This window comes from Centruroides sculpturatus, unplaced genomic scaffold (genome assembly GCF_000671375.1).
Source record: "Centruroides sculpturatus isolate CEXI.00-Female unplaced genomic scaffold, Cexi_2.0 scaffold1085, whole genome shotgun sequence".
NCBI classification, from domain to species: Eukaryota; Metazoa; Arthropoda; class Arachnida; order Scorpiones; family Buthidae; genus Centruroides; species Centruroides sculpturatus.
In genome coordinates this window covers 163,982-187,611 of record NW_019385453.1, presented here as the reverse complement: position 1 = coordinate 187,611, position 23,630 = coordinate 163,982, and the positions used below count along the sequence as shown (strand labels likewise).

At 33.0% G+C, this 23,630-nt stretch overlaps 2 protein-coding genes across 5 annotated transcripts; both read left to right on the top strand.

Annotated features, from left to right (window-relative positions):
- Window positions 1–2,676: 2,676 nt before the first annotated feature.
- LOC111639151 (general transcription factor II-I repeat domain-containing protein 2A-like) lies at window positions 2,677–10,778 on the top strand. Its single transcript, XM_023384943.1, has 2 exons — window positions 2,677–3,969; window positions 10,761–10,778. The coding sequence occupies exons 1-2, from the start codon at window positions 2,677–2,679 to the stop codon at window positions 10,776–10,778; spliced, it is 1,311 nt and encodes a 436-aa protein (XP_023240711.1).
- On the top strand, window positions 6,064–23,630 carry LOC111639149 (multidrug resistance-associated protein 4-like). Of its 4 annotated transcripts, none has more exons than XM_023384939.1 (10): window positions 6,064–6,155; window positions 11,256–11,406; window positions 14,997–15,230; window positions 15,301–15,401; window positions 16,681–16,878; window positions 16,955–17,110; window positions 17,252–17,341; window positions 17,435–17,607; window positions 21,999–22,104; window positions 22,173–23,630. In XM_023384939.1, the coding sequence occupies exons 3-10, from the start codon at window positions 15,086–15,088 to the stop codon at window positions 22,347–22,349; spliced, it is 1,146 nt and encodes a 381-aa protein (XP_023240707.1). In that variant the 5' UTR covers window positions 6,064–6,155; window positions 11,256–11,406; window positions 14,997–15,085; the 3' UTR covers window positions 22,350–23,630. The 4 variants fall into 4 exon arrangements, with proteins under 4 accessions (XP_023240707.1, XP_023240706.1, XP_023240705.1 ...); XM_023384938.1 differs by lacking the exon at window positions 6,064–6,155 and adding an exon at window positions 10,807–11,189 and having other exon boundaries at window positions 17,441–17,607; XM_023384937.1 differs by lacking the exon at window positions 6,064–6,155 and adding an exon at window positions 10,807–11,189.

The window sequence follows — 23,630 nt, the reverse complement described above, 5'->3', positions numbered from 1 at the left end:
AGGATGAATTGTGTGACCTGAATACACATTGAACCAAATTTTGTCCAAATTTCTACAAAGAAAATGCCTTTCTTTGTATGAAAGGAAAATATATAATTCATAATGTGTCTTCTAAAATTAAAAAATAGAGGCTGAAAACGACGATGGTTTGGTGTCAAATGAATACGTCTTAAAATAGGATGAATCGGAAAATCTTTCAACCCTGGTTTTATACGCCATCTATTGTTACGTTTCACTGTTTGTTGAATTTAATAGCATTGTACTGCTATTAAATGTTGGCCGCAACACGCAATCTATCTTTAAATGTAAAATATGGAGATAAAAATTAAGTAAAAACTAGTAGGCATTGTGAGTCTTGTTAGTTGTGCCATGTTTTCCGATTTAAATAAAAATGATAACAATCGTAATACCGATCAGACTTAGACACTACAGATAAAGTTACTTTAATAGCAAATGGAAAGAAAGTACGTGCAACTGGATTAGAAAGATAAATGTCAAAAATAGCATACTGTATAATATGTATGTACAAAAGAATTTTAGATTGAGTAAAGCGGAGAGGCGATGTGAAAGCATACGTGTGATACCTCGTCAGAGACTTTCATCGCTACGGTGAGGAAAAAGTAGAGTTACAATTAGAGGGTATCACTACGATTAACGACTGCCGTCTGAGTACCCACACACAGGATGTATTTCCGTGTGAAGCCCCACTAGTTATCAGCCGAAGTACATAAAGTCATTGGAGATTGGGTAAAATGGATCGGCCCTCCAAATAATTGGACCCTCCAACATAAAAATGGATGGATCACAGTTTAAAGTAGAGTTTACAGAGTACTGAATGACCAGTCTATAATTATAAAAGGAAGTATTAGATGTTCGGGCAAAGAATTGGAAGACAGAAGTGCCGGGAAACAAGTACCAACTAACTATTCTCGATCGGAAGACATGGATTACAAAGGGGGTCAACATCACGTGAAGCTGAATTACATCTGTTAGGCAACTTTGAAGTTACTCATGTTCGATTGTAACTCCGTGAAACGGTAACCTAGCAACGGGTTCTAATTAATTCATCCTTCTATGTCTCTTAATAAACCTTTTTCATCGTTAACTTGAACTGTCATCTTCCATCCGGATCCACACTTTTCACCAAGGTCAAAAGTTAATAAAGGAATTTCGGATCGGCTACAGCTCGGGTCATGGTCACTCGACATAGTTACGTCGCGAAAGGACGCGGGAAACTCATATGGAGACGGAACGTCACAAATCCGGGATTAAACAGGCAAGTACCTCTAAATTGATCAAAGCTATTTTTCTCCCAAAAAATGCATCAATGCTCAGTCTAAAAGAGCAGCCGCTGAACTAGCTCGTGCATACCATACAAATCAACACCCATTATCACATTGCTCTATGAAATTAAATAAAGTTAAATTTCCCAATTCAATGGCAGTGGCTAAGATGCTCTGTGATCGAACAAAAGGAGAAATTTTGATATTTCTCCTTTACGGTGTAGAAATAATTGTGTTAGATCTTAGCAATGATAATACTTTATACATTATACTAAGAGATGCAACGAATTACGGTAGAAAAAACTGTTTTCTCTACCTTAACTATCATCTTCTACTAGTACTTCCGTATATTAAAACAACTTACTATACTGGTGTGATCACACCAGTATAGTAAGTCCTATTAATATACGAAAGTTCTAGTAGACGATCATAATTTAAAATAGTATTAAAGACATAGAGGCATAATTGATCAACTGTTTTCCTACACCAGATATTTAAAATTTCCTTCTTGAGTTTTATGAAGATAGCAGATATTCATGAAAATTTCTTCACTATTAAATGCCCTATATAACTGCCAGATAACTGTCGTGATTTTAATATTGAGAATTTTATAATAAAACTGTTTGTCCACTTTTTAGTTTCCTCGAAACATGAAGAATCACACAATAAGATTATTTATTTTACAAAAATGAAAGGAAATAACCTTCTTAGACATGCGCTTACAAGATGACTATCGTTGTACACCAGGGATGAGCAACACGCGGCCCGTTAAACATGTTTATGCGGCCCGCCAAGCATTTTTAAAATTGAATTTATTTTATCGACTTTCTTCCATCAATATATTGTTATAAAATTAATTATAATAAAATGGTAGTACATACTAAACCGAAACAATTTTTTGTGACGAGTTACTCACTTGTCGGCGACTTGTTCAAACATGCAATACGAACGCGCCGCGTCTGTGCTTGTTTGTGTTTGCTTCTGTCACACAATCAGTCAGACTGGTAAGCTGTTAACTAGCAATTTTAGCAATTCTTGTGTTTCTTGAAAGGCGTGAGTGCAATATTATTGTCAAAAAGGTAATATTAGAGTTTTTTTTATTCAAAATTAAGTTTTCCTACAAATTTTTTTAACTTTCAAATTTTTAATCCATAATAGCATGTCGGAAAAGCAAACAAAAAAACGGAAGGTTGCGGATGAGCACAGGCATTTCCAAGAAAAGTGGAAATTTGATTATTTTTTCACTTTCGTCGAAGATAAAGCTGTATGCTTAATATGCTCAGAGACTGTGTCGACATTAAAAGAATATAACATAAAAAGGCATTACGATACAAAACATGAACAACAATATAAAAACTTAACAGGACAACTCCGGATAGATAAGTTTAATCAAATGGAGAAAAACTTGGGAAAACAACAGGCTATTTTTAAAAATCAAGCTATTTTATCAAATACGGCAGTAAAGGCTAGTTTTGTTGTCAGTCAAATACTGGCAAAAAAAATGAAACCCTTTGCGGATGGAGAGATGATAAAAGAATGTCTGACTGCTGTTGCAGAAATAGCATTTCCTGATAAAATAAATATTATTTCAAACATTAGTTTATCAAGATTCACCATTGCAAGGAGAATTGAAGACTTGTCCGAGAACATAGCAACAACGCTTCGTGAACGCATTGCAAAATTCGAATACTGTTCTTTGGCACTTGATGAGAGTTGCGATATTAGCGATACAGCACAACTGGCTATATTTTTACGTGGTATTGACACCAATTTTAATATTACCGAAGAATTGTGTTCACTGATTCCAATGCAAGGGACTACATCCGGCAAAGACCTGTACGATGAACTAAAGTCTGTGTTGGAAAATTTTTCAATTTCATTAGAAAATATTATTGGTGTATCGACAGATGGAGCACGAGCAATATCAAGCATGGAGGTAGGAATATCGGGAGGGCTATTTCAAGACATTAAGAAGGTCACAGGAATAGAAATATTCGTCAACCACTGCATAATTTACCAGGAAAATTTGTGTGCGAAAAGATTGAGTTTGCCAAATGTCACAGTACCAATAATTAAACTAATCAATTTTATCAAGTCGCGCGCGTTAAATCATCGTGAATTTAAAGAATTCCTGAAAGATTTGGAAACTGAATATGGCGACGTGGTTTTTAATACCGAAGTACGTTGGCTTAGTAGAGGTGCAATGCTAAAAAGAGTATACAACTTAAAAAGCGAAATACAATTGTTCTTGGATATGAAGGGATATGCCTTTCCTCATTTTGGTAATAAAGAATGGATGTGCGAATTTGGATTTCTTATCGACATGACTCAGCATCTCAATGATCTTAATGTGGAACTTCAAGGCAAAGGACAGTTTATTCACAATTTGTATAAAATTCAGGGCTTTGCGCGCAAATTAAAATTGTGGAAACAGCATCTTTTGCAGAATAATGTGTCCCACTTTCCACATTTAGAAAAAGAAAACGTTACTACTTCTCAAAAATACGCACAATATATAGACATTTTAATCAACGAATTTCAATTACGATTCCAAATGTTGAAAGCTGAGAAGACAGCGGTTTCCATGAAAATGTTTTCCTCGCCATTTAATATCGATGTGGATACAGTTCCCGAAGACTTTCAAATGGAAGTGATTGACATGCAGAATAATACCGATTTAAAAAATGTATTTTTCTCAGTAAACATCGAAAATTTCTATAAATCTTATGTGAGCCCTGAGAAATTTCCGCTTTTGACGAAAAATGCAAAGCAAATGATGTCTCTGTTCGGAAGTACGTATGTTTGCGAACAATTATTTTCAACCATGAAATTAATCAAAAATGACCACCGATCAAGACTGAGTGATGCACGATTAGAAAGCTGCGTACGTATAGCTACCTCATCAATTCCGGCTGATATTGATCAGCTTGTATCGAAAAAACAGTGCCAAATTTCTCATTAAAATTTCAAATAAATTCGTTTTTCTGTTCTTTTCTTGTTTGTTTTTATTTTGCATTTAAATTTGTATATGAAATCTTCACTTTTTTAAATATTATATATTTTATTCTAATGTTTATTATAAATAAAGTTTTGTAAATTATTAATAAGTGTTATTTTATGTGCGGCCCGCCAAAAAATTTTAAAATTTAAATTGGCCCGTTGATTAAAAATGTTGCTCACCCCTGTTGTACACTATAGAAAAGATCAAAGTGCTGGCTTGCCATAAAATCATACTTTTAAAGTCCGGATCATAAAGAATGTCCCCTAATGACTCATTTTTTTGGAATTTCACCAGAAAAGAGCAAGCCAAGTTAAAAAGAATAATATTATCATTATTACTAAAACTATTGGCTATCTGGAATCCAACTTTGACTTCACAAATTCAAAGCTTAACTTACGAAGGCATCCAAAGTGTTCAAAAGCTGATGGTGATTTTCTTAGCTGTTGATTGCTTACATAATAAATACACAAATACAATAAATCTGACAGGTTCATTGCATTTGTGTATTGTATATCTTTGAAAAGAGAAGTAAAATGTCTTGAAGATTTCAGGGATTCAGAAAAACCATTAGGATATTGGAAAATATATAAATATATAAGGTGTTTATTTATTATTATTACATAAAAAATAGTTTTTGACAACTTACAAAATAATTTTTATGTAGTTTGGATGTACAATTGTTGGAAAAAACCTATATGAATATAAGTAAATAATGAATAAATCCGTGTTTGGAAGGAAGAAATTCAAGAGCTAATATTGATGTTATATCGGAGGATAGAAAAATATTTGTTTTCTTATGCTTGTTATTTGTTTAATTAGTTTAATTCTGCTATAAATATCTCTGTTTATTGGTTCCTTTTTTAAAAAGAAATTAATATTTATTCAACAAAAAGTAAAAACTACATAACAAAGTGGCTTATAATGTCTACACAGTATTACCAGTTAAAGTATTTGTTTTTACATTTATTATTACTCTAACTTTTTTGGTATAATGAGTATGATCACCATACTTTAAGTTGGTTGGTTGGCAAGACACGAGCAATCTATCATGGGAGGGCATTCTATGGAAAATTTTCTCTAATACACGTGAAAAACCTACGTGGCAAATCTATTGACCAGCTGCGAACCCACGACTTCCAGCCATTTGTTTAGCTATTTTATCCACTCGGCCATACTGATGGGCCTCTCTATCTTTAGTAACCATGTCGAAATCTAAATATAATAACCCCAATATTACGAATTTCTTCGAATCTCATTTATGAAAAATTGAAAAGTTGGTCTAATAAAAATGGAAACTGGGAAGCGACTTTTTCCAGAGTTTGTTTGTTCGTTTCGGTGGATGTGTTCAAGTGAGATAATGCAGTTTCATAAGTTTTATCACGAAATTTCAATATAAGTTTCAAATGTGAGATGTAACAATGATTTAAAAAAACTCATGGTTTTTGCTCCTGAAATTTTTTCTATATCCTTAGTTTGATTAAATATGAGTCATGACTTCCTCCTCCTCCTCCAATGGGTCTCGAGGACCCCAAAAGAGTTTCAAAAATAATAAAATATAATATAAAAACAAAAAAAGAACTTACCAGATGTCATACCATCAAAATAATTTCAATTTGTTCCTCCTTACACAGAGCCATGCTTTACCTTTAAAAGAATAAACAAAGATAAACATAACCCCTACGGTTTCAGACTAATGAGACACTATATATTATAGTTTAGCGAAAATAATAAATATTTAAGTGGAATGACCAGTTACAAAAGCATTTTTTTGAATCACAGACACGCGGTTTTGTTTACACAAATATAACATACAAGAAGTGAAAAAAAGCACTGCAATCTAATTGTCATCATAAACACCGCCAGTGTTAAAGGTACTTTTGTCAGTGATGACCAAGCCCTTGTGGTTTTTTCTTTTTCCTGCATCTTAATTATAGTATTCATTATGACTGTTTCTTTGATATGATTATTTTTAATTCTGTTCTTTGTCACACCACAACATCCATCTCAATGTTGTTATTTCCGCTGTCTCAATCCTCTTTACCCGGGCTCCACGTCTTCGCATTGTACGTCATTGCAGATCTTATCTCGTTTTTGTGTAATTATTAGTGATGTAACGAATATTTGGTTACTATTCAATATTCGGTCTATTCGGCCGAATACTGAATACCTAAAAAACAGGAGTAAAAAATAACAAAAACACAGTAAATTAATCATTTTGGTATATAGATTTAATGTTATCCGGTTAGTGTTGTTTGTTTATATTTATTTATAACTTATAACAAGCACAAAATAAAAAAGAATATGATATTAGTCACAGGTATTCCCAATTTATAATTACAAAAATCAGCACATCTATTCGTTCGAAAATCGTCGCACATCCGAGGGTCAAGCCCTGCCTATCCTTCTTTTTAAGCGCTCGTCTTTGCTCTTCCCTTTTTCTTTTCTCTATCGCTCTAGTCTACGTATACATACATCATAATACGCTCACGCGATACTTTCGATTCGTCACTTTTTCGTCATAGATTTCATATTTTACAATTACGTGACTCATAGCCTATAACGAAGAAAAGAGACAAATAGGACGTCGGGATAAGTCGCAGTTACGATTTCACAGATTCGAGACAGTTCGGTAGCCCAAACGGCCCCAGGCTTTCTCCCGTGCACGCTAAGTGACTTTCGTTACATGCATTTGGCTTTCCGAAGTCTATGGCAACAATTGTTTGCCATTTACGGCCGTGAATTTCGCGCCAATAAGCTGCCTCGACTCGTTCGATTACGTTATCGACTCAATTTCATATATGTTTCAACATTTTCACATTTTCGCGGTCCTTCTCTGTTCTTTTTCCGTTATTTACACGTGTAGGTCATTTCGTTGTTATCCACATTTGATATCATCATTTATCACATACCGCCATGACACTCGTGTCTGTCCGCTACAACTGTCAAGAATTAACGCGATTGGCGAAGCGTAGTGACAGTGGGCCAATAGAGAGCGGGGCCTTGCCATAGTGCGGTTTGCACGCCAATTTTCGTACTTGCGTTAATCAAGCCGAATAGTTTGGCCCAATATTCGGCTTTTCGGCCACGCTCCTGGCAGAATATTCGGTATTAGGCGTGAGGCCGAATATACTATTCGTTGCAACACTAGTAATTATCCTTTCATTTTGCAGCTTAAATGAAAAATATTTTTGTATCTTCTTGAAAAAAAGAGTATGCCACTTTTGTAAAGTTTTGCCTTACATTTTTCTGAACTTCGTCAGTGTTATCAAATCTTTCATCCATCCACTGACATTGCAATAGTACAAACAAATGCAAATCGGTAAGAACCAGTGTTGCCGCAATAAAATTTCAAAACGTACTGAAGCGCCTTCAAAAATGTACTATTTTCCTTCAAAATGTACTAGTTCTATGAATATTTTGTTTACGTGCCTATATATATATATATATATAGTTTATTGTCAAATAATTTAATTTTAAATCTTATTTTTGGAATTTTTTGAAAGCTATTTAAAATTAAAAATATATCTACACATCTATTGCTTATTATAAAATGAGCATTACATTGACAACATTTATTAATAATACTATTGAATTTCATCTTAATTTTATAACCAATCGCGCTTTAAAAAATTAATTATAAATTTGTTATATTATATTATTTTATTCTTTATTATACCTTAAATTATTTTGATGTTATTGCATCACTTTACGAAGTGGTATATACGTAATTGCATCAGTTTTAGTAACTGTTTAATTAATTTCAATCATGACAGAAAAAGATATGGATGCTTGTTTCTTTTAAACTATTTCATGAAAACGTTACATAAAATTGGGGTTGCGTAATCATCCGAAATTATTATTATATTTTTGACTGTAAATTACAGGATTTGTGCAATTTTAGTTTAATTAATGTCATATGAAACTGACTGCTCGTACAAGTTTGCTTAAAACATGCAACTCAAAAAAAACCCAAAATGGCAGCTCAAGACGTAGATCACGCGTGTCCTGGCCTTCTTATATAGACCTTGGAACAGTCGGAAGCGCGGCCATTTTGGAACCATACGTAACATTAACCCTTATTTCTTTTACTACGATTACTAAAATTGAGGTTCATACAGTAATTTAATTCTTAAATTATAGTGGTAGAAAATAATATAAAAGTATTTATGTTATTTATACTCGTGCAATTTCAAAACTATTTTCTGTAATAATCTGTTTCTGACTTAACGGATATTTTGATATTATTGACGACAAAAGTTTAAAAATCATTGATTTCCTTACCTGTCCATTATTTTTGTTTGACGGAGTTGAATTGTTTGGACCACGTGGCATGAAAAATTTTGTCAAGGTCCTGATGAAAATGTGCAGACAACTGAACGTATGAAAGAAGACCACTGACTTATGAGTCAAGACCTTTTACACGTGCAATTATCTATGTTGCTGACGTCGACGGACACACACCATTTGTATGTTGTGATTGGATAATTTAAATTAACAAGCAGTGACACTAGTGAGACTTTATTAAACTAATTTTTTCTCATTTTTTCATTAAGGCGTGAAATATTAATTTGTACCGTAAATGGTACTTGAAATATTCTAATGTACTGAAAATGTACTAAAAATCTAAATGTACTTTCAATTTACTGGAAAGGGCAAAATGTACCAGAAAAGTACAAATGTACTAGGAACAGCAACACTGGTAAGAACAAGACCCGACTTTAGGGTAGGTAAACAAAAATCTCTTCTAAGCATATCTGAACGCGAGCCATCGTTTGTTTTCAGGTGTGAGATCTTCCATTGTCGTTCAACATTTTCACTGTTTTTTCAACTTCTTTGTTCGTTCACTTTCGACGAATTTCTGTGAAGTCTTCTATATTTGCATGACAAACTCGAACGAACGTTCGCACTTTAACTTGGCCTACATTTTAATGGAAACAAACACGTTGCGACTGTCACTTCACGCGCACAACGGAACCGAAGACAGCGGCAGTTCGCTTACGTAGTACAATTGTAGGTTCCATCTATAGGGCATGCATGTCTTAACCTGATCGGTGCTACATAAACTATGTGCTGAGCAAACGTATCACAACAACCAAACATTCCTCTTATTTGGGAGAGTGATTATAAAAATAGTTAAAATCTTATATTTTCGTTTGGATATTTGACAAACAGCCAAGTGGAAGAGCGATTAATGTGTCAACCCGACATCTTCTGGGAACTCGGGAGCAAATATGGTAAAGACGAAAAGTTCCAGAAATTTTCTGAAATGGACTTAATTGAAGGTCCGATAGATTCTATAGGGCGAGATAGGTAGAAAAATAATTTAAGTTTCGGAATTTTTAAAAATAAAATATTTGTTACGACCATAAAATGAAAATCTGAAAATAGTAAAACCACGCAACGTAATTCGAACAAATTCTTAAAAACTAATTTTCAATTACTTGAAAATAGAAAAATTACAATTATCGAGTGTTTTCTTTTGAGATAACGTGCATTAGGTTACTGTACATTCTACTGTCGTAATATCTTTTGAGCTCATTTCCTATATAATAAATTATATAGTATTATATAATACCCCTATATAATATTTCCTATATACAATAAGTTCTGATTTCATCTCAGTAAAATTTCTGTGTACATCTGACGGTAAAAATAAGTCCATTCTATATTAACATTTTTGATTTTCGCGTTGTCCGAACACCACGCAAACTTGCACTTTCGTAAAAACAAAACTTCATCCTATTAGTACTTAACAGAGATTTATTGTACAGTAGAGCATCGATTATCCGACTCAATTGAGGACTCAGGTTGGTCGGATAATTAAAAAAATCGGATAACCGAAAAAAAATGAAAAAAAATACATTATTAGTATAGTATATTAGTATATCCCGTGTAATTTGTATATTAGTATATCGCTATTAACAAACTTCGCGTTGAATTTTCATCGATGTTAAGCCTAACAAAAATTTTTTAAAATAATAATCGTCGCTATTGTATCGTTAAAAATTATTTTTAAATTATTTTATTGCTCACAAAACAAACCACAATTTATAGAAAATTAAGTCTTGTTCAAATACTGCCTCCCTTCAATGGTCGAGCCGTGTTGCCAGCTAAAACACGCAAAAATTTAACAAAAATAATATTAAAGTAGCCAAGACATAGCCAAATATTGTAGTGCTACATCACTAGCGGACATTTGAAATTTGCCGACTAGAATGGTCGGTTAACCGATGTGACGGTTAATCGGGCGTCGGATAATCGATGCTCTACTGAATATACACTTTTGCAAAAGAGTTTTCTTAACAGATTTATGTAATTTAATAAATAAGATGAGAAGTAAATTCATTTTTTTCGAACTCACTTCAGAACACACTCATAACAGATCGACTCATATATTTCGTAAAAGAAATACAACATAGGATCTATCGTGAGTCTGGCACCATAGGAATTATATTGATCATTGTCTATTCTTTCAGAAAGAACATGGAGACTAACAAGAAAAAACTAATTATTATTCAGATTTTAGAATAATTTTCATCGCCAAAACTCGCAATGAGTGAGTTGTTGAAGATTTAGCGCATTGTGTCTAGGCTAGGCCTTTAAATAAAGATACTCTGGTCTGGATACAGCTAGTCACACTCTTAATTTCTTTATTTATTGTTACAAAATACAGGAAAAATTTCTTAAAAAATAACATACACACCTCAAAAAATATAAGAAAACAAAACAATTTTCCAACATCTCACTGATGGCGAATCTTTACCATAAAAATTATTGAAATTAATTTTTTTATTAATCTCTATGCCAGTGCTAAAAAACAGATATGTACATAAAAACTATGATTCCAGTCCTATGAGACACCTGTATGTATTACGTAACAAAGAGATGTCACTTTTAAATGAATGGTAGAATCAGTTTACTTATAAATCTAAATTTTAACTTTATTAGCAATTTATATTCTTTAATTTTAGGGATGTTTTCTTGTTTACGGTATATGTATTCTTCAAGCAATCCTCTGTCCTTATCTACTGATATTGATTGCTGTCCTTTTAGTAGTATTCTTTGCTTTGTGGACCATCTTTAGCAGAGTGTTGAAAAGCGTAAAACATTTGGAAGGAAAATGTAAGTATTTCGAATATAGAAGAGTTTACTGTATTGAACTTAATTGCGTGCAGAATATTGGTGATGAAATTTGCGAACAGGGGTGAACTCTTCATTCCAAGATGCCGAGTTACAATGCAAACTAATCAAAACAGTTAGTTTATTTCATAAGTTAAACAATTTTTTAAAACTCGTATGAAAAAAGATGTATTAATTTTCTGCATAAGGAAAAGGTTTTACTCGTGTCAGAACTTTATTTCTTGGTGACTGTTAAATCCAGTATTTTATATTCGTTATTACTCAACTGCCGTTCTTGATATATTACAGTAATTATATCAAGAAAGAAAACAAGTTATATTACAATTACGATTTTAATCTATTTGCGAAAAATTTTACGAAATAATTGAATAAATTGTAAGTTATAATCTGTGTACTTACTTAAAGTTAATTTTAAAATATACCTTAATGTACCAGTACATACTGTATATAATTCAGAAATTTATCCTCCAAATTAAAACGACCAGGCATAAAATAGTGGATTACTCTTGATTCAAATAAATAACGTTAATTTATTTACAGAAAATATTATAACAAGTTACGAGTATTTCTGCAAGTTCAGATGTAATGATTTCTTAGAAAAATATGCACATAAGTCTAATTTTCCAAATGACAGACGACATAGTTCTATAAAACAAATATTCTGTTTCAAGACAGCTCGAAATTAAATCGCTTCTTAGGGAAGGACAGTTTAACCAATTAGGCATACAGTAAATTTATGTAATGCTTAAAATATTGTTTAAAGTATTGAAATCGAACATTGAATGCAAATCCACTTGACAATTTCTGCAAACATTTGATTTTAAGAAAGAAAATGAAACCTTACAAGCAGCGCATCACAGCATTGTAGAGAGAAATTGCTTTGTAAACTAAAGGTATGCGAAAATGCGAATTTGCCACAAACAGTAATTTTTTCAAAATATTATGAATGAATAGAAAATTAAATTAATAAAGTTAAGTTTGGACAACTTATTAATTGAAAAATAAGTTGTCCAAATTGTCCTGTATCACTTATTAGGAGACACTTGTTGACTTCCCACTTTTGGACAACTTATTTAAAAAATAAGTTGTCCAAAAGTGGGAAGTAAACAAGTGTCTCCTAATAAGCGATACAGGACAATACTAAAAAGAACTGTCAGCTTCATGCAATGCTTACTTTTATGCATGAACGAGCAAGGACTGTTTATTGTTGCATTTATGAATTTCTCCATTTCTAAAAACAGAAGCTAAGCTACAGGTTGTGCATAAAACTACAGTAGACCCCCCTATAACGCAGGTTCCTATAACGGAGATTCCTATAACGTGGCGAAAAAATTGCGACAGTATTCGTATAAAGACGCTAAAAGGGACTCGTAAAACGTCGTCGCCGACTCGTGTCGCGACAGGATTGGTCGAATCTGGACCAATAGTGGAAGAGCAGCTGAACTACTTTCCGCCATCCAGTGCCACGCTACAGAGAGTTTAGGCGGATAAATTGAGTTTACTATCGTCTGTACAGTATTATATATAAATTAGGTACTGTACATATAATTACATATTAATTTAACTTAATTTATTGTAACTTTATTATAATTATGTGACAATGCCGAAAAGCCTCCCTATTCTTCGGCACCCCGTGACCGAAGAGTTGACATCGCGTCGGTGAAGATCGCAATGACAAGTTTCGTCAGGACTGACACCACTGTGTCTTCACGGCTAAACACAGAAACCGTTTCGTTCGGGCGTGAGCGGTCGCGTGTGTGAGCGAACAAAGTCGGGATGGAAGGAGAGACAGCGCGCCGGAAGTGACTTACTCAGAGACGCTGTAACGTAACAACTGTTTAATGGTTAACGATAGGCTATACATTAGGGCTGCTGTTAGATACATTTCTCGATTTCATAAGTATTAGATATAAAGATATGACCCGGAGAGAGAGAGTTTACAGAAGTTCGCGTGTCGATAATTACCTTGTATGAAATCCCAAAAGAAGACAGTTCTGGACTCAGAAGACTGAAGACAGTTTTTATTTCCACAGTTATTAGGCGAAGAAATATCCAAAGGCGAGGCACAGGGAAAACTCGAGTGGTCCGATCGAGGAACTGGTGACGACTGTCTCACTTTGTTGTTTGTTTTTCATGTTGGATTGTTGAAACGGAGATATTAGGTCGAAAGGTGCTGAGAAAGCGTCGTTATTAAGCCTGAGAACTTAGCAGATGTTTAGCTCCCAGGTGTAAAAGTTGACAGTTATCAAATGAAAGTATAGCTACAATGTGGTATGATATAAACACATGAAAAGTCCGAATTCGGATCCTCACAATTATATATATACTTTCCGCCGTCTAGCGCCAGCTACGGAGAGTTTAGGCGGGTTAGTTGAGTTTACTATCGTTTGTATAGTATGTAAATTAGGTACCGTAAGACTAATACAGTACTGTAATTTTATACATTTCTTGTGAAAGAAACATTTCTTTTTCAACGCCTATTAAAATTATTTCTATTAATGATGTGTCCAAAGTTCAACGAATTTTTCGCAGAAAACTTATCAGAAATCGCGGTCGCCGTTTGGGTCGCTGCTCCGCGACGAAAACAAGCTTAAGCAATGGCGACGTCAAACGGTGCACACTCGGTAAGTAATCCTACAATTTTTTGTTTATAGCATAGTTTATACGGCTTATTCTCAAAAAAATATACGTGTTTTGGAAGTGTTGAGTCGAATTACTCTAGAATTGATTAATTTTATGGAAGAAAACCTTTCAAACAGCCGTAGTCCGTAAACTTCACACGTGTCAGGCTGCGATTGGTTCATGTATTTAAGGATTCCTACAACGTAAAATTCGTATAACGTGGAACGTATCTACGCGTTATAGGGGGTCTACTGTACAGATCCGATTGTAAAGTACTACAGCAAGTCGAAATTACTGCATTCTTCATGTTTTTCGATCAAAAAATGATTAAGGCAGCAAGTACCTTGAAAATTTGACCGGTCGTATAAATTCTCAGAATCAGGTACAATTTAAAAAACAAAATTTTGTAAGGTAAGTTATACACAGGAGATTGATGCTATTATATTTTGGTGGTGAAAGGGTAGGTAGTTAACTGGGTCGTATGTCATATCTCGAGTGGGGACAACTTAATGCAAATTTTGATGGTTATTAGCATTCACAATTTTTTTAAATACTTATTTCTACTCTGAAAATTAAGCATTTCGCCATTTTATAACAATTAATAATATAAAAAAATTTTAAATAAAATCACATAAGACACGGTGCTTCAACAATTGTAACTTTGTGCTGAAGTGTGTGAACGTTTCATGAAAATAATGATCTTTCAATAGGAAAGTCATGCGACTGGTTACTAATTTAAAGAAATGTCTTTTTTTCAGTTGTTCTTTTGCATAAATACTAAGTACAATGTTCTGCTTGCATTTTAAGTTCCATGCATTTCTGATTAGTAGTTTGTTAAATATAGGTACATATTTTGTGGTGTTTTCTTAAATGTAACAAGATAATAATTGTTTTATTTAAAAGGTAAGATAATTGAATTGTAATAAAGTAATACAAATTTATTTTGACAGTGAAAAGTCCAGTATTTTCACATCTGAGTGTATCTCTTTACGGACTTACAACAATTAGAGCGTTTAATGCTGAAAGCAAATTTAAATCTATGTTTAATAAGTATCAGGATAAGCACACCGCAGTGTGGTTCTTTTACGTGGCGTTAAACCGATGGCTTTCCATATACGGTCATATGATTTGTATCGTAAATCTTATTATTACTGTTATTATTTTCGGTGTTTCAAATAATGCAGGTAGGTGAATATATTTAAATGTCTACAGTCTATAATAGAAATAATATTGAATACATACTTGTGGTTTTAGATGACGCAGGAAGCAAAATTGGACTTATATTGAATTACGGAATAATAACAACTTTGTATTTTCAACATATTACTTCATTTGCATCTGAAATGGAATTTCAGGTATTACATATCTAACCAACTCGATAGTTAATCTAAATATCAAACGAACAGCCAATTGCTTTATCGGACGATGTCCAACTTTTCGAACAAGGTAAACTCTTTGGAAAAGAGAATCTTCTTATCACAATGCAGCACACGTTTTCTTACAATTTTCTCCAACATATATAAATTGAATAAAGCCCAATAAAGTAATCCGGGTGTTTGTTTGATAATTCTGATATTATTTGTTTTAAAAAGTCAGTAATCAATCACTTAATAATTAATTGTTATGTTTAACACACAATTGAAACCATTGTTGCCTTATTTACAAAATGCAATGCATTTCGCCCTTTGATGTGAAATAGCCCTTATCATATTATATACAAGGTATTATAAAACATTAATCACGTTACAAGACTCATACAAACATCTATAAACTAAACAATATAACTAAAATAATAATAAAACGATAAAAATACCAACATTCAAAACAATAGGCTACTACATCATGATAGTAGTTGTCGTCAACTTTACAAGTGTTAAACGTTTCTAACACATACCCAAAACATCATACAATGCCACAAGTTATCAAAATGCGTATTGCTCCAAGAATGTTGTTGTGATAAATTCATTTTTGTGTGCATTCTCTTTGGGTTTAATACTTCAAAAACCCAAACAGGAGGCGCATAAAAATGGATTTTTTAGATACTAAACTGAAATTATTACATACAAACAATATTCAGTCTTGACTGTTCAATTATTTTATAATTACTTTTAAAAATTTATTGACAACGCAAAATTTAAGAAATTTGGCAAACAAATGCAAACACATTTGTTTGCACTTGTTCACAAAAAGACACGGTTTCGACAAATAAATAAAACAAGTACAAATATATTTGATAGTTTTTAATTTTACTTGTTTTATATATAATATATTAAAGGGAAAGTTTACATTTTAAGGAAAGTAACAAAATAACAATGAAAAAATGTTCCACTTTTGAAAATTTATACAATTTTAATTTAATTCATACAAATTTTAACAAACAGAGAGTGAATTTTAAGTGTATATCAGTACATAAAAATTTTGTAATAACGGTTTGAGAATGGAAATTAATTTTGAATTAAAGAAGAAGTAAATGCTAACGATGTTTCCCACACTTTTTCATATAAAATATTTCAATCATTAGTTTCAGTGAAGTTCAACACAATATAATCTCGTCATAATATATAATTTCGGATAACGTTATTACGTCAACAAATTTCATGCTTTCTGTTACTTCGTAAAACGTAAATTTTTCAGATGAACTCGGTAAAACGTATTCTGAAATACAGCAATTTGAAATCGGAAGCTTCGTACGAAAGTTTGCCCGAAAAACGACCACCTTCGAACTGGCCCCAAACAGGAGAAATTCATTTCGATAATGTTTCTTTACAATACTCCGAGGATAAAAACATCGTTTTAAAGAATTTGACTTTTAGTATTGGCTCTGGAGAAAAGGTAAGACGTCTGCAAATCAGGAGAATGTTGTTAGTAATTACTGCGTAAAATAGTTTCTATTGTTTATTAATTGTAGATAGGAATTGTCGGGAGAACAGGAGCTGGAAAGAGTTCTATAATTGCTTCGTTATTTCGCATGACGGAGCCAACGGGAACAATCACCATCGATGGAGTCAACACAAAGGAAATCGGTCTTCGGGATCTTCGTAGTAAAATATCCATTATCCCTCAAGTAAATAAACACTAATTTCGTCAACATAAGTTCTAGTTAATATTTATATCTTTTCACTACAAATATGTTTTTCTTCATATAATATTTACTTTAAAAAAAATTATTGTAAAAAGAAACGATTAATACGGCAAAATTTTACAGGATCCGGTGTTGTTTACCGGTCCTCTTCGAAGAAACATCGACCCTTTCAATGAATATTCGGAAGAAATGCTGTGGAAAGTCATAGAAGAGGTTAGAATTAAATAAATATTTCAATTTCCCTCCCTGATTTTCTTTCTAATTCTTTTAACTATTAAACTAAATTATTGTGTATTTGGATTAAAGGTACAGTTAAAAGAAGTTATTAGTAAATTACCTGGAGGGTTGGATACGCATTTAACGGAAGGAGGGAGAAATTTCAGCGTGGGAGAAAGACAATTAATTTGTCTGGCCAGAACCATTCTTCGCCGGAATAAAATTCTCGTCATGGACGAAGCAACGTCTAATATTGATAGAAGGTTAGAACACGTGAAATAGAAAATATTACTAATTTCAATTATAAATTATTTATGTTTGTAATTTGTGTTGCGTAGACAATGGTTATAACGTTTTTTGAAACTTTAGATATTTGTGCTACTCACTTTCTAATCTTTACGGCTATTATTGTTTATTAAATACGGACTTATTTCAGTTACAATACTTTACAAATTAAAAGTTTATAAGTAAGTCGTGAAATTAAGTATAAATAACTGCCAACCGAGTTGTAATATATCATTTTCCATCTTTATCGTGGAGAACGGCAGTAAAGAGTAGATGAAGGCATTGTAAGATTGCTGGTTTTCACGGATATAAGATTGATATTAAGATAATATTAAGAGGATCGATTTGCAGAGTGCTTAAACCTACAACCCAAGCTCTGGGAATCTGGAATCAAACATTATGTGCAATAAGTCGAAAATATGTTTTATTTCTTTTTCCTTTTCTCGGTTGTATCTATTATGAATTGGCTAAATCGGAACGAGTGCAGAGGAAAGGTTCTTTTGTTGTTTTAAAGCCAAAAAACACTAAATTGAATAAAACTCAAAATTGAGATTTATAATATAAAAAGCTCGTTACACCCGTCGTTGGCCGGGCAAAAAATAACAGCAAAGATTAAGTTTATTAGATTATTTCGTTTTTCTAACGTCATAAATTATTTTATTGGTATTGATTAAACTTTGTTTTCATATTCTGAGTTTTAAATTTTTGTATAACACAATTTTTCTTTTGTCTTTTTTATTTTTTGCTATTGTACACACTTCAAAGTTACGTTGTAAGTGAATAGTTAAAAGTCACTAAATATTGAATGAAGTTTCAATGAAGAAACAGGTAATTTCGTATGATTTTCACAGTTCGTAAACTGATGTAGTGGGAAATTAATAATTAGATGTGTGAAACCAGATACTTACCGTATTTACTCGCATATATGATAAGGTTTTTATTCAAAGTTTTATGTCGTTCTATACGCGCGAAATATTCTTTGCGTTTTTGCAAAAAATTTTTGTGAACCCTGTATTAGCATTTTTTCTTTTTTACCCTGTTATATTTAAAAACATAAGTATTTTATCTGGGCCTTTTGAATGTATATTGTCTGGAGTAAAGATGAATATCAATAGGGAAAGCAAAGCTTTTGAATTGAATTCCAGATTGAAATTCTAAAATCACACGGATGCACGATATAAGTTTTAATCCATTTCCGCGTGAAAACGGACGATTATTTAGAAATCAGAATTCGGAAAAACTCGTAAGTGTAATCGACGGAGAGTGAATCCGACTGTTAAGAATTGGCAAAAAAGGTTCCCGATTGTCCGGCTTTACATGAACAAATTATCTTGTCGATTTTACAAGATTTTTCCTGAAAGTTTAAAATGCCAGTAATTTTTGCGGGACAATGTGTGCATTTATGTGCATTTGATATTTTACTTGTGATTAAACGAAATAAATTAGAATTGTATTAATAAATCTAATTTTCTTTATTTTGATTTTTAAACTTACACTTTGTCCTATATGCGAAGTCTTTTATATGCGAAGTCTTTTATATGCGAGTAAATACGGTCACAGCCTACAATAAAAACAGCCTAGTCAAATGGGGGAAATGCCATTGAAGTGTTGTGTCCAAATGAAAATATTTTCTCTCGCAAGATGGATCCACACGACGGACCATAACAACACGCGCTGATTGATTACGTTGTCCAAGCTACATGCTGTCATATATTCGTAAAACAAAACAGTAATTCAAACTTAGGATATAGCAAATTATTCATTTTTTTTAATTAAGATTTTGCCCGGATTTCTGCAGATCTATCTAAAACAATAGACATATTATCAATAATTATCTAAATGGTTAAATGCAATAATAATTAATAGGGTAGATGTATTGTACCTTTTCTGGCCACATTAAGACAATTTTCAACTTTAAAAAATATTTTTATGTTCTTACAATTTTTTAAAGCAATGTTATCAAAAACAAATATCAAGATCGGGCAAAAAGTACATTAAAGTACCATTCTTAAGCTTCAAAATCATATACAGTCGGCCCCCTATAACACTGTTGATAATTCCGTTTTATATGAACTCCATGTTGTACGAGTCATTTAGATTTTACAAATACGTGAGCCGTTCACAGCCCGGCACACGTATTTGTAAAATTTAAGTGACTGGTACAACACGGAAATCATATAAAACGGAATTATCAACAGTGTTATAGGGGGGTCGACTGTATTTATTTTTAAACATAGTCACCGTTAAGGCTAACACATTTCTCCCAACGTGTGACAAGTTTTTTCATTCCGCACTGCAAAATTCTTCCGACTTTTCTCGAATCCAGGACTTGACAGCTGCCTTCACCTCATCGTCCGAGGTGTAATGATTACCCTTGAGGTCTCTCTTGAGTAGAGGGAAAAAAATAAAAATTGCCTTCTAAAATTGCCATTTGTGTTAGAGCATAAAAATTACCATTTGTGTTAGAGGCGCCAGGCTGCCTCTAACAGAAATAATCACCTGGTGCCAATAATCTTGCGACATGACAACGCTCGTCCACACACCTAGCGGGCAACTGAAGAGGCTCTGCGAAACCTGAAGTTTGAACCGATTCCATGCCCTCCTTATTTCCCTGATCTTGCGCCTTGCGATTTTTATTTTTTTTTCCTCTACTCAAGAGACACGTCAAGTGTAATCATTACACCTCGGACGATGAGGTGAAGGCAGCTGTCAAGTCCTGGATTCGAGAAAAGTCGGAAGAATTTTTCAGTGACGGAATGAAAAAACTTGTTATACATTGGGATAAATGTGTTAGCCTTAACGGTGACTATATTGAATAATAAATATATGATTTTGAAGCTTAAGAATAGTACTTTAATGTACTTTTTGCCCGATCTTGATATTTGTTTTTGTTCGTGTTCTACAAGCATGTGTGCATTACTTTTCAGCTTACCCTTGTAACTTATCATAATCCTTCTCGGTACTAGTTTCTTTCCGTTTCATGAAGTTTTCTTTCTCACGCTTTAGTTGGATCTCCGATTTTTGTTTCAATGTGAAATTCAAGGAATGTGGGTTATCTGGATCGTCGTTTTCCACTTCCATAATATCCTCTGTCATTGCTGCTGGTTCCACTACATATGTATTTACTCGATTCAGCATATTTTTCATTTCCTGGCGCATTACATTTTTTTCGGCATGTGAAAGATAAAGTTTTCTAACTTTTTGGTCATACTTCTTCGGGTTCTGTATGTAAATCAGCATTTCTGTGGCCTCGGTAAGACGCCTTTCTCTGATTCTTTTGCGCTTGTGTCCTGGCTTTTTAGTTTGTCTAAGACAAATTTCAGGTTTGTTGTCAGCAGTTATCAAACTCGACTCTCTTCTACAGAGAGCTTTTACGGCCAGTTTATAGGTTAGGTTTCGTGGACATGCCGCGAGGCTGCAGCTTTCCATAAGCTTAAACTGAGACCGTTCCGTCACGTGATTCACTGACGTCACAACTGACCGTAAACTAGAATTATGCACCAGGACTAGGAGAAGAGTTACTTATTTTATTTAGCGCGAAGACACTTTATTTAGCGAGAGTGGAAAGTCAACTGGCAATTACATCAGCAGAGGTAAAAGGGCAAGCAGTGCATGGTAGAGAGGGGGTGTAGCACGTGCCTCACTGAACGGCAACGTCGCTCTCGCTGCCGAGCGATAGCGCACGTAGAAACGCGGCAACACCGACAACGTAGACTTTTGCGTCATTGTTTAGAAAGTTAATTGAGTATTTGCGGATCCGCAGCTGGATTGCTGAATGAGTGATCCAGCAATTGCAATCCCTAGTCGATGCATATAGCGCTCCTTCTAACTCTTCGATGGATGAACTTTTTAGCACTAACGTAGCCTCTATGGGACTTCCTACAGTCAAACGCCCGGAACTGTCGACGCGTCGTCTTTTGATGCCTTTTTCCTGGATAACTGATCATGTGATCGGCAGTTGTTTAGAATACAAATGTTGCTTTTACAGGTGCCGGTTCCGCGATGACATTCATTGACGTTTACTTAACTCTCCTTTCACAATCGGATGTTGTCATTTCGCAACTGACTGTTAAAATTCTCATCTATTTGTTGACAGTGAACGTCATTCCATCCGTATTTGATGCGATGTTTTTTCCTAACTATCGCGACAATGGATGTTATCTAAACATTTTTTTGAAAATGGATTTTAATATCCCTAAAATCATGGATCTCACACAAGTATACAACACGGATATGATAATTGGTCTGAGATTGTAAAAATCTTTCTATTTTGAAGTAAATTTTACCATTTCCAATACGTGTTTTGTGTTTTATATACTGGTATTAATATTTTCAACCATGACGTATGTTTTATTTATTTTCTGCCAAGAACCGATTCCTGTCTACAGAAAGTAATTCGAGAGAGATTCGAGTCTTGTACTGTGTTGACAATAGCCCACAGATTACATACAATTATCGATTCGGATAGGGTTCTGGTAAGATTTCTCTGTTTAATAATATAAGAATAAATACGTGTTACTAATTATTAATTTAAAAATTTTAGGTACTAGATACAGGAAAATTAAAAGAATTTGACTCCCCGTATGCATTACTGAAGAACGCAAATGGTATATTTTATAATTTGGTAAAGAAGACGGGAGTAACTTCAATGAATGAATTATACAATATTGCCAAAGAGAAATATTACGCTAAAGAAAGGGTCGAACAAACAAAACTATAAAATAGTGGATTGTCTTCAAGCCTATATCCGTCTTTTACAGATCCGGTGTTATGTTTATTATTTAATTAATTCTGTTCTTAGAGACATTGAGTCAAGTAGTATTTTCGCACATCAAGTAAAACATAAAATTGCTAATATGTAAACATTTGTGAGTTTAACTGTTAAATTTATCTATGATAAACATTACCTAAAGATAATCGGAAGTTTTTTGAGATAATATTTTTAGAAATATTTACAATGGTTTAATTCCCGAAATGAATTGAATTTTAATGTATTAAAGAACGGTAAATGGCTTTAACTGAAATAATTTAATGCAAGATTTGTTAATGAATTTAGTCAGAAAATGTTAATCCAGAATATAATTCCAATAGTAAATATGTATTGTGGCAGAAATTTGCTTTACGGTAATAACTAAAATAACTAGCTTTACGGTAATAACTACTGTTCTGAATGTTTTTGCATTCGTATTATTTTCGTTTCTGTGTCTAATATTAAATCGACATCTTATAGGAAACAGATGTTTAGTTAGTTTTCTTAGTGGTCTGTGGGTAAAGGAAATTCTTTATTGCAATATAAATCACCAAAAATTACAAATTAAAAATTTGAAATCATTAAAATGTAATTAATATTTCATTAAACGATAATTTACATAATTATACCGGTACCCCATAAAGAAGAAATGAATTTAAGTATTGAATGTTTTGTATTGGAAGAAATTAACAAATGAAACAAATAAAATTAGACAAAAACTGAAAACTTATTGTTATTCGTAAAACTGTACTTTATGCAAACGCGAACAATGTTTAAAATTTAAAAAATAATTTCGTAAACAGATAGAAGACATCCAGACGGCAAGTTGTACGGGCGCTAAATTCGCCCAGTTAAGTATTTAATGTATATAGATAATAAATAAGATAGGAGGAATTAAACGTGTGATATTTGTATCATGATGATTGAAAGATATTTTTGATAATATCATAATTAATGAATATATTCATATTACAGTTAGTAAATAGTATAGTTAAGTAATTGCTAATAACAGTCTTTTAGATAGTCGAAAAAGGCCCGTGGCCGTAGCATCTCGAAATAAAATTAAACAGACAAGCAAATAGAATTCGAATTAGAAACTAAAGAAAACAAAATTGAAAGACATCGCTTTTAGATTTGGAAAATCTACTTTATTACATAAAGGAGTTTCGGCTTTAAAGGGCATGCTTGTAACAGTAACACAAGAATAAGTTTCTACCCTCAGTAAAAACTAGTTTTTTAAGTGTAACAGGG

Coding starts and splice junctions, on each gene's coding strand:
- LOC111639151 (XM_023384943.1), top strand. CDS start 2,677: ATGGAGAAAAACTTGGGAAAACAACAGGCTATTTTTAAAAATCAAGCT.
- LOC111639149 (XM_023384937.1), top strand. Junction 15,231..15,300: donor CGGTGTTTCAAATAATGCAG/GTAGGTGAATAT, acceptor TTGTGGTTTTAG/ATGACGCAGGAAGCAAAATT. Junction 17,111..17,251: donor AAATATCCATTATCCCTCAA/GTAAATAAACAC, acceptor AAAATTTTACAG/GATCCGGTGTTGTTTACCGG.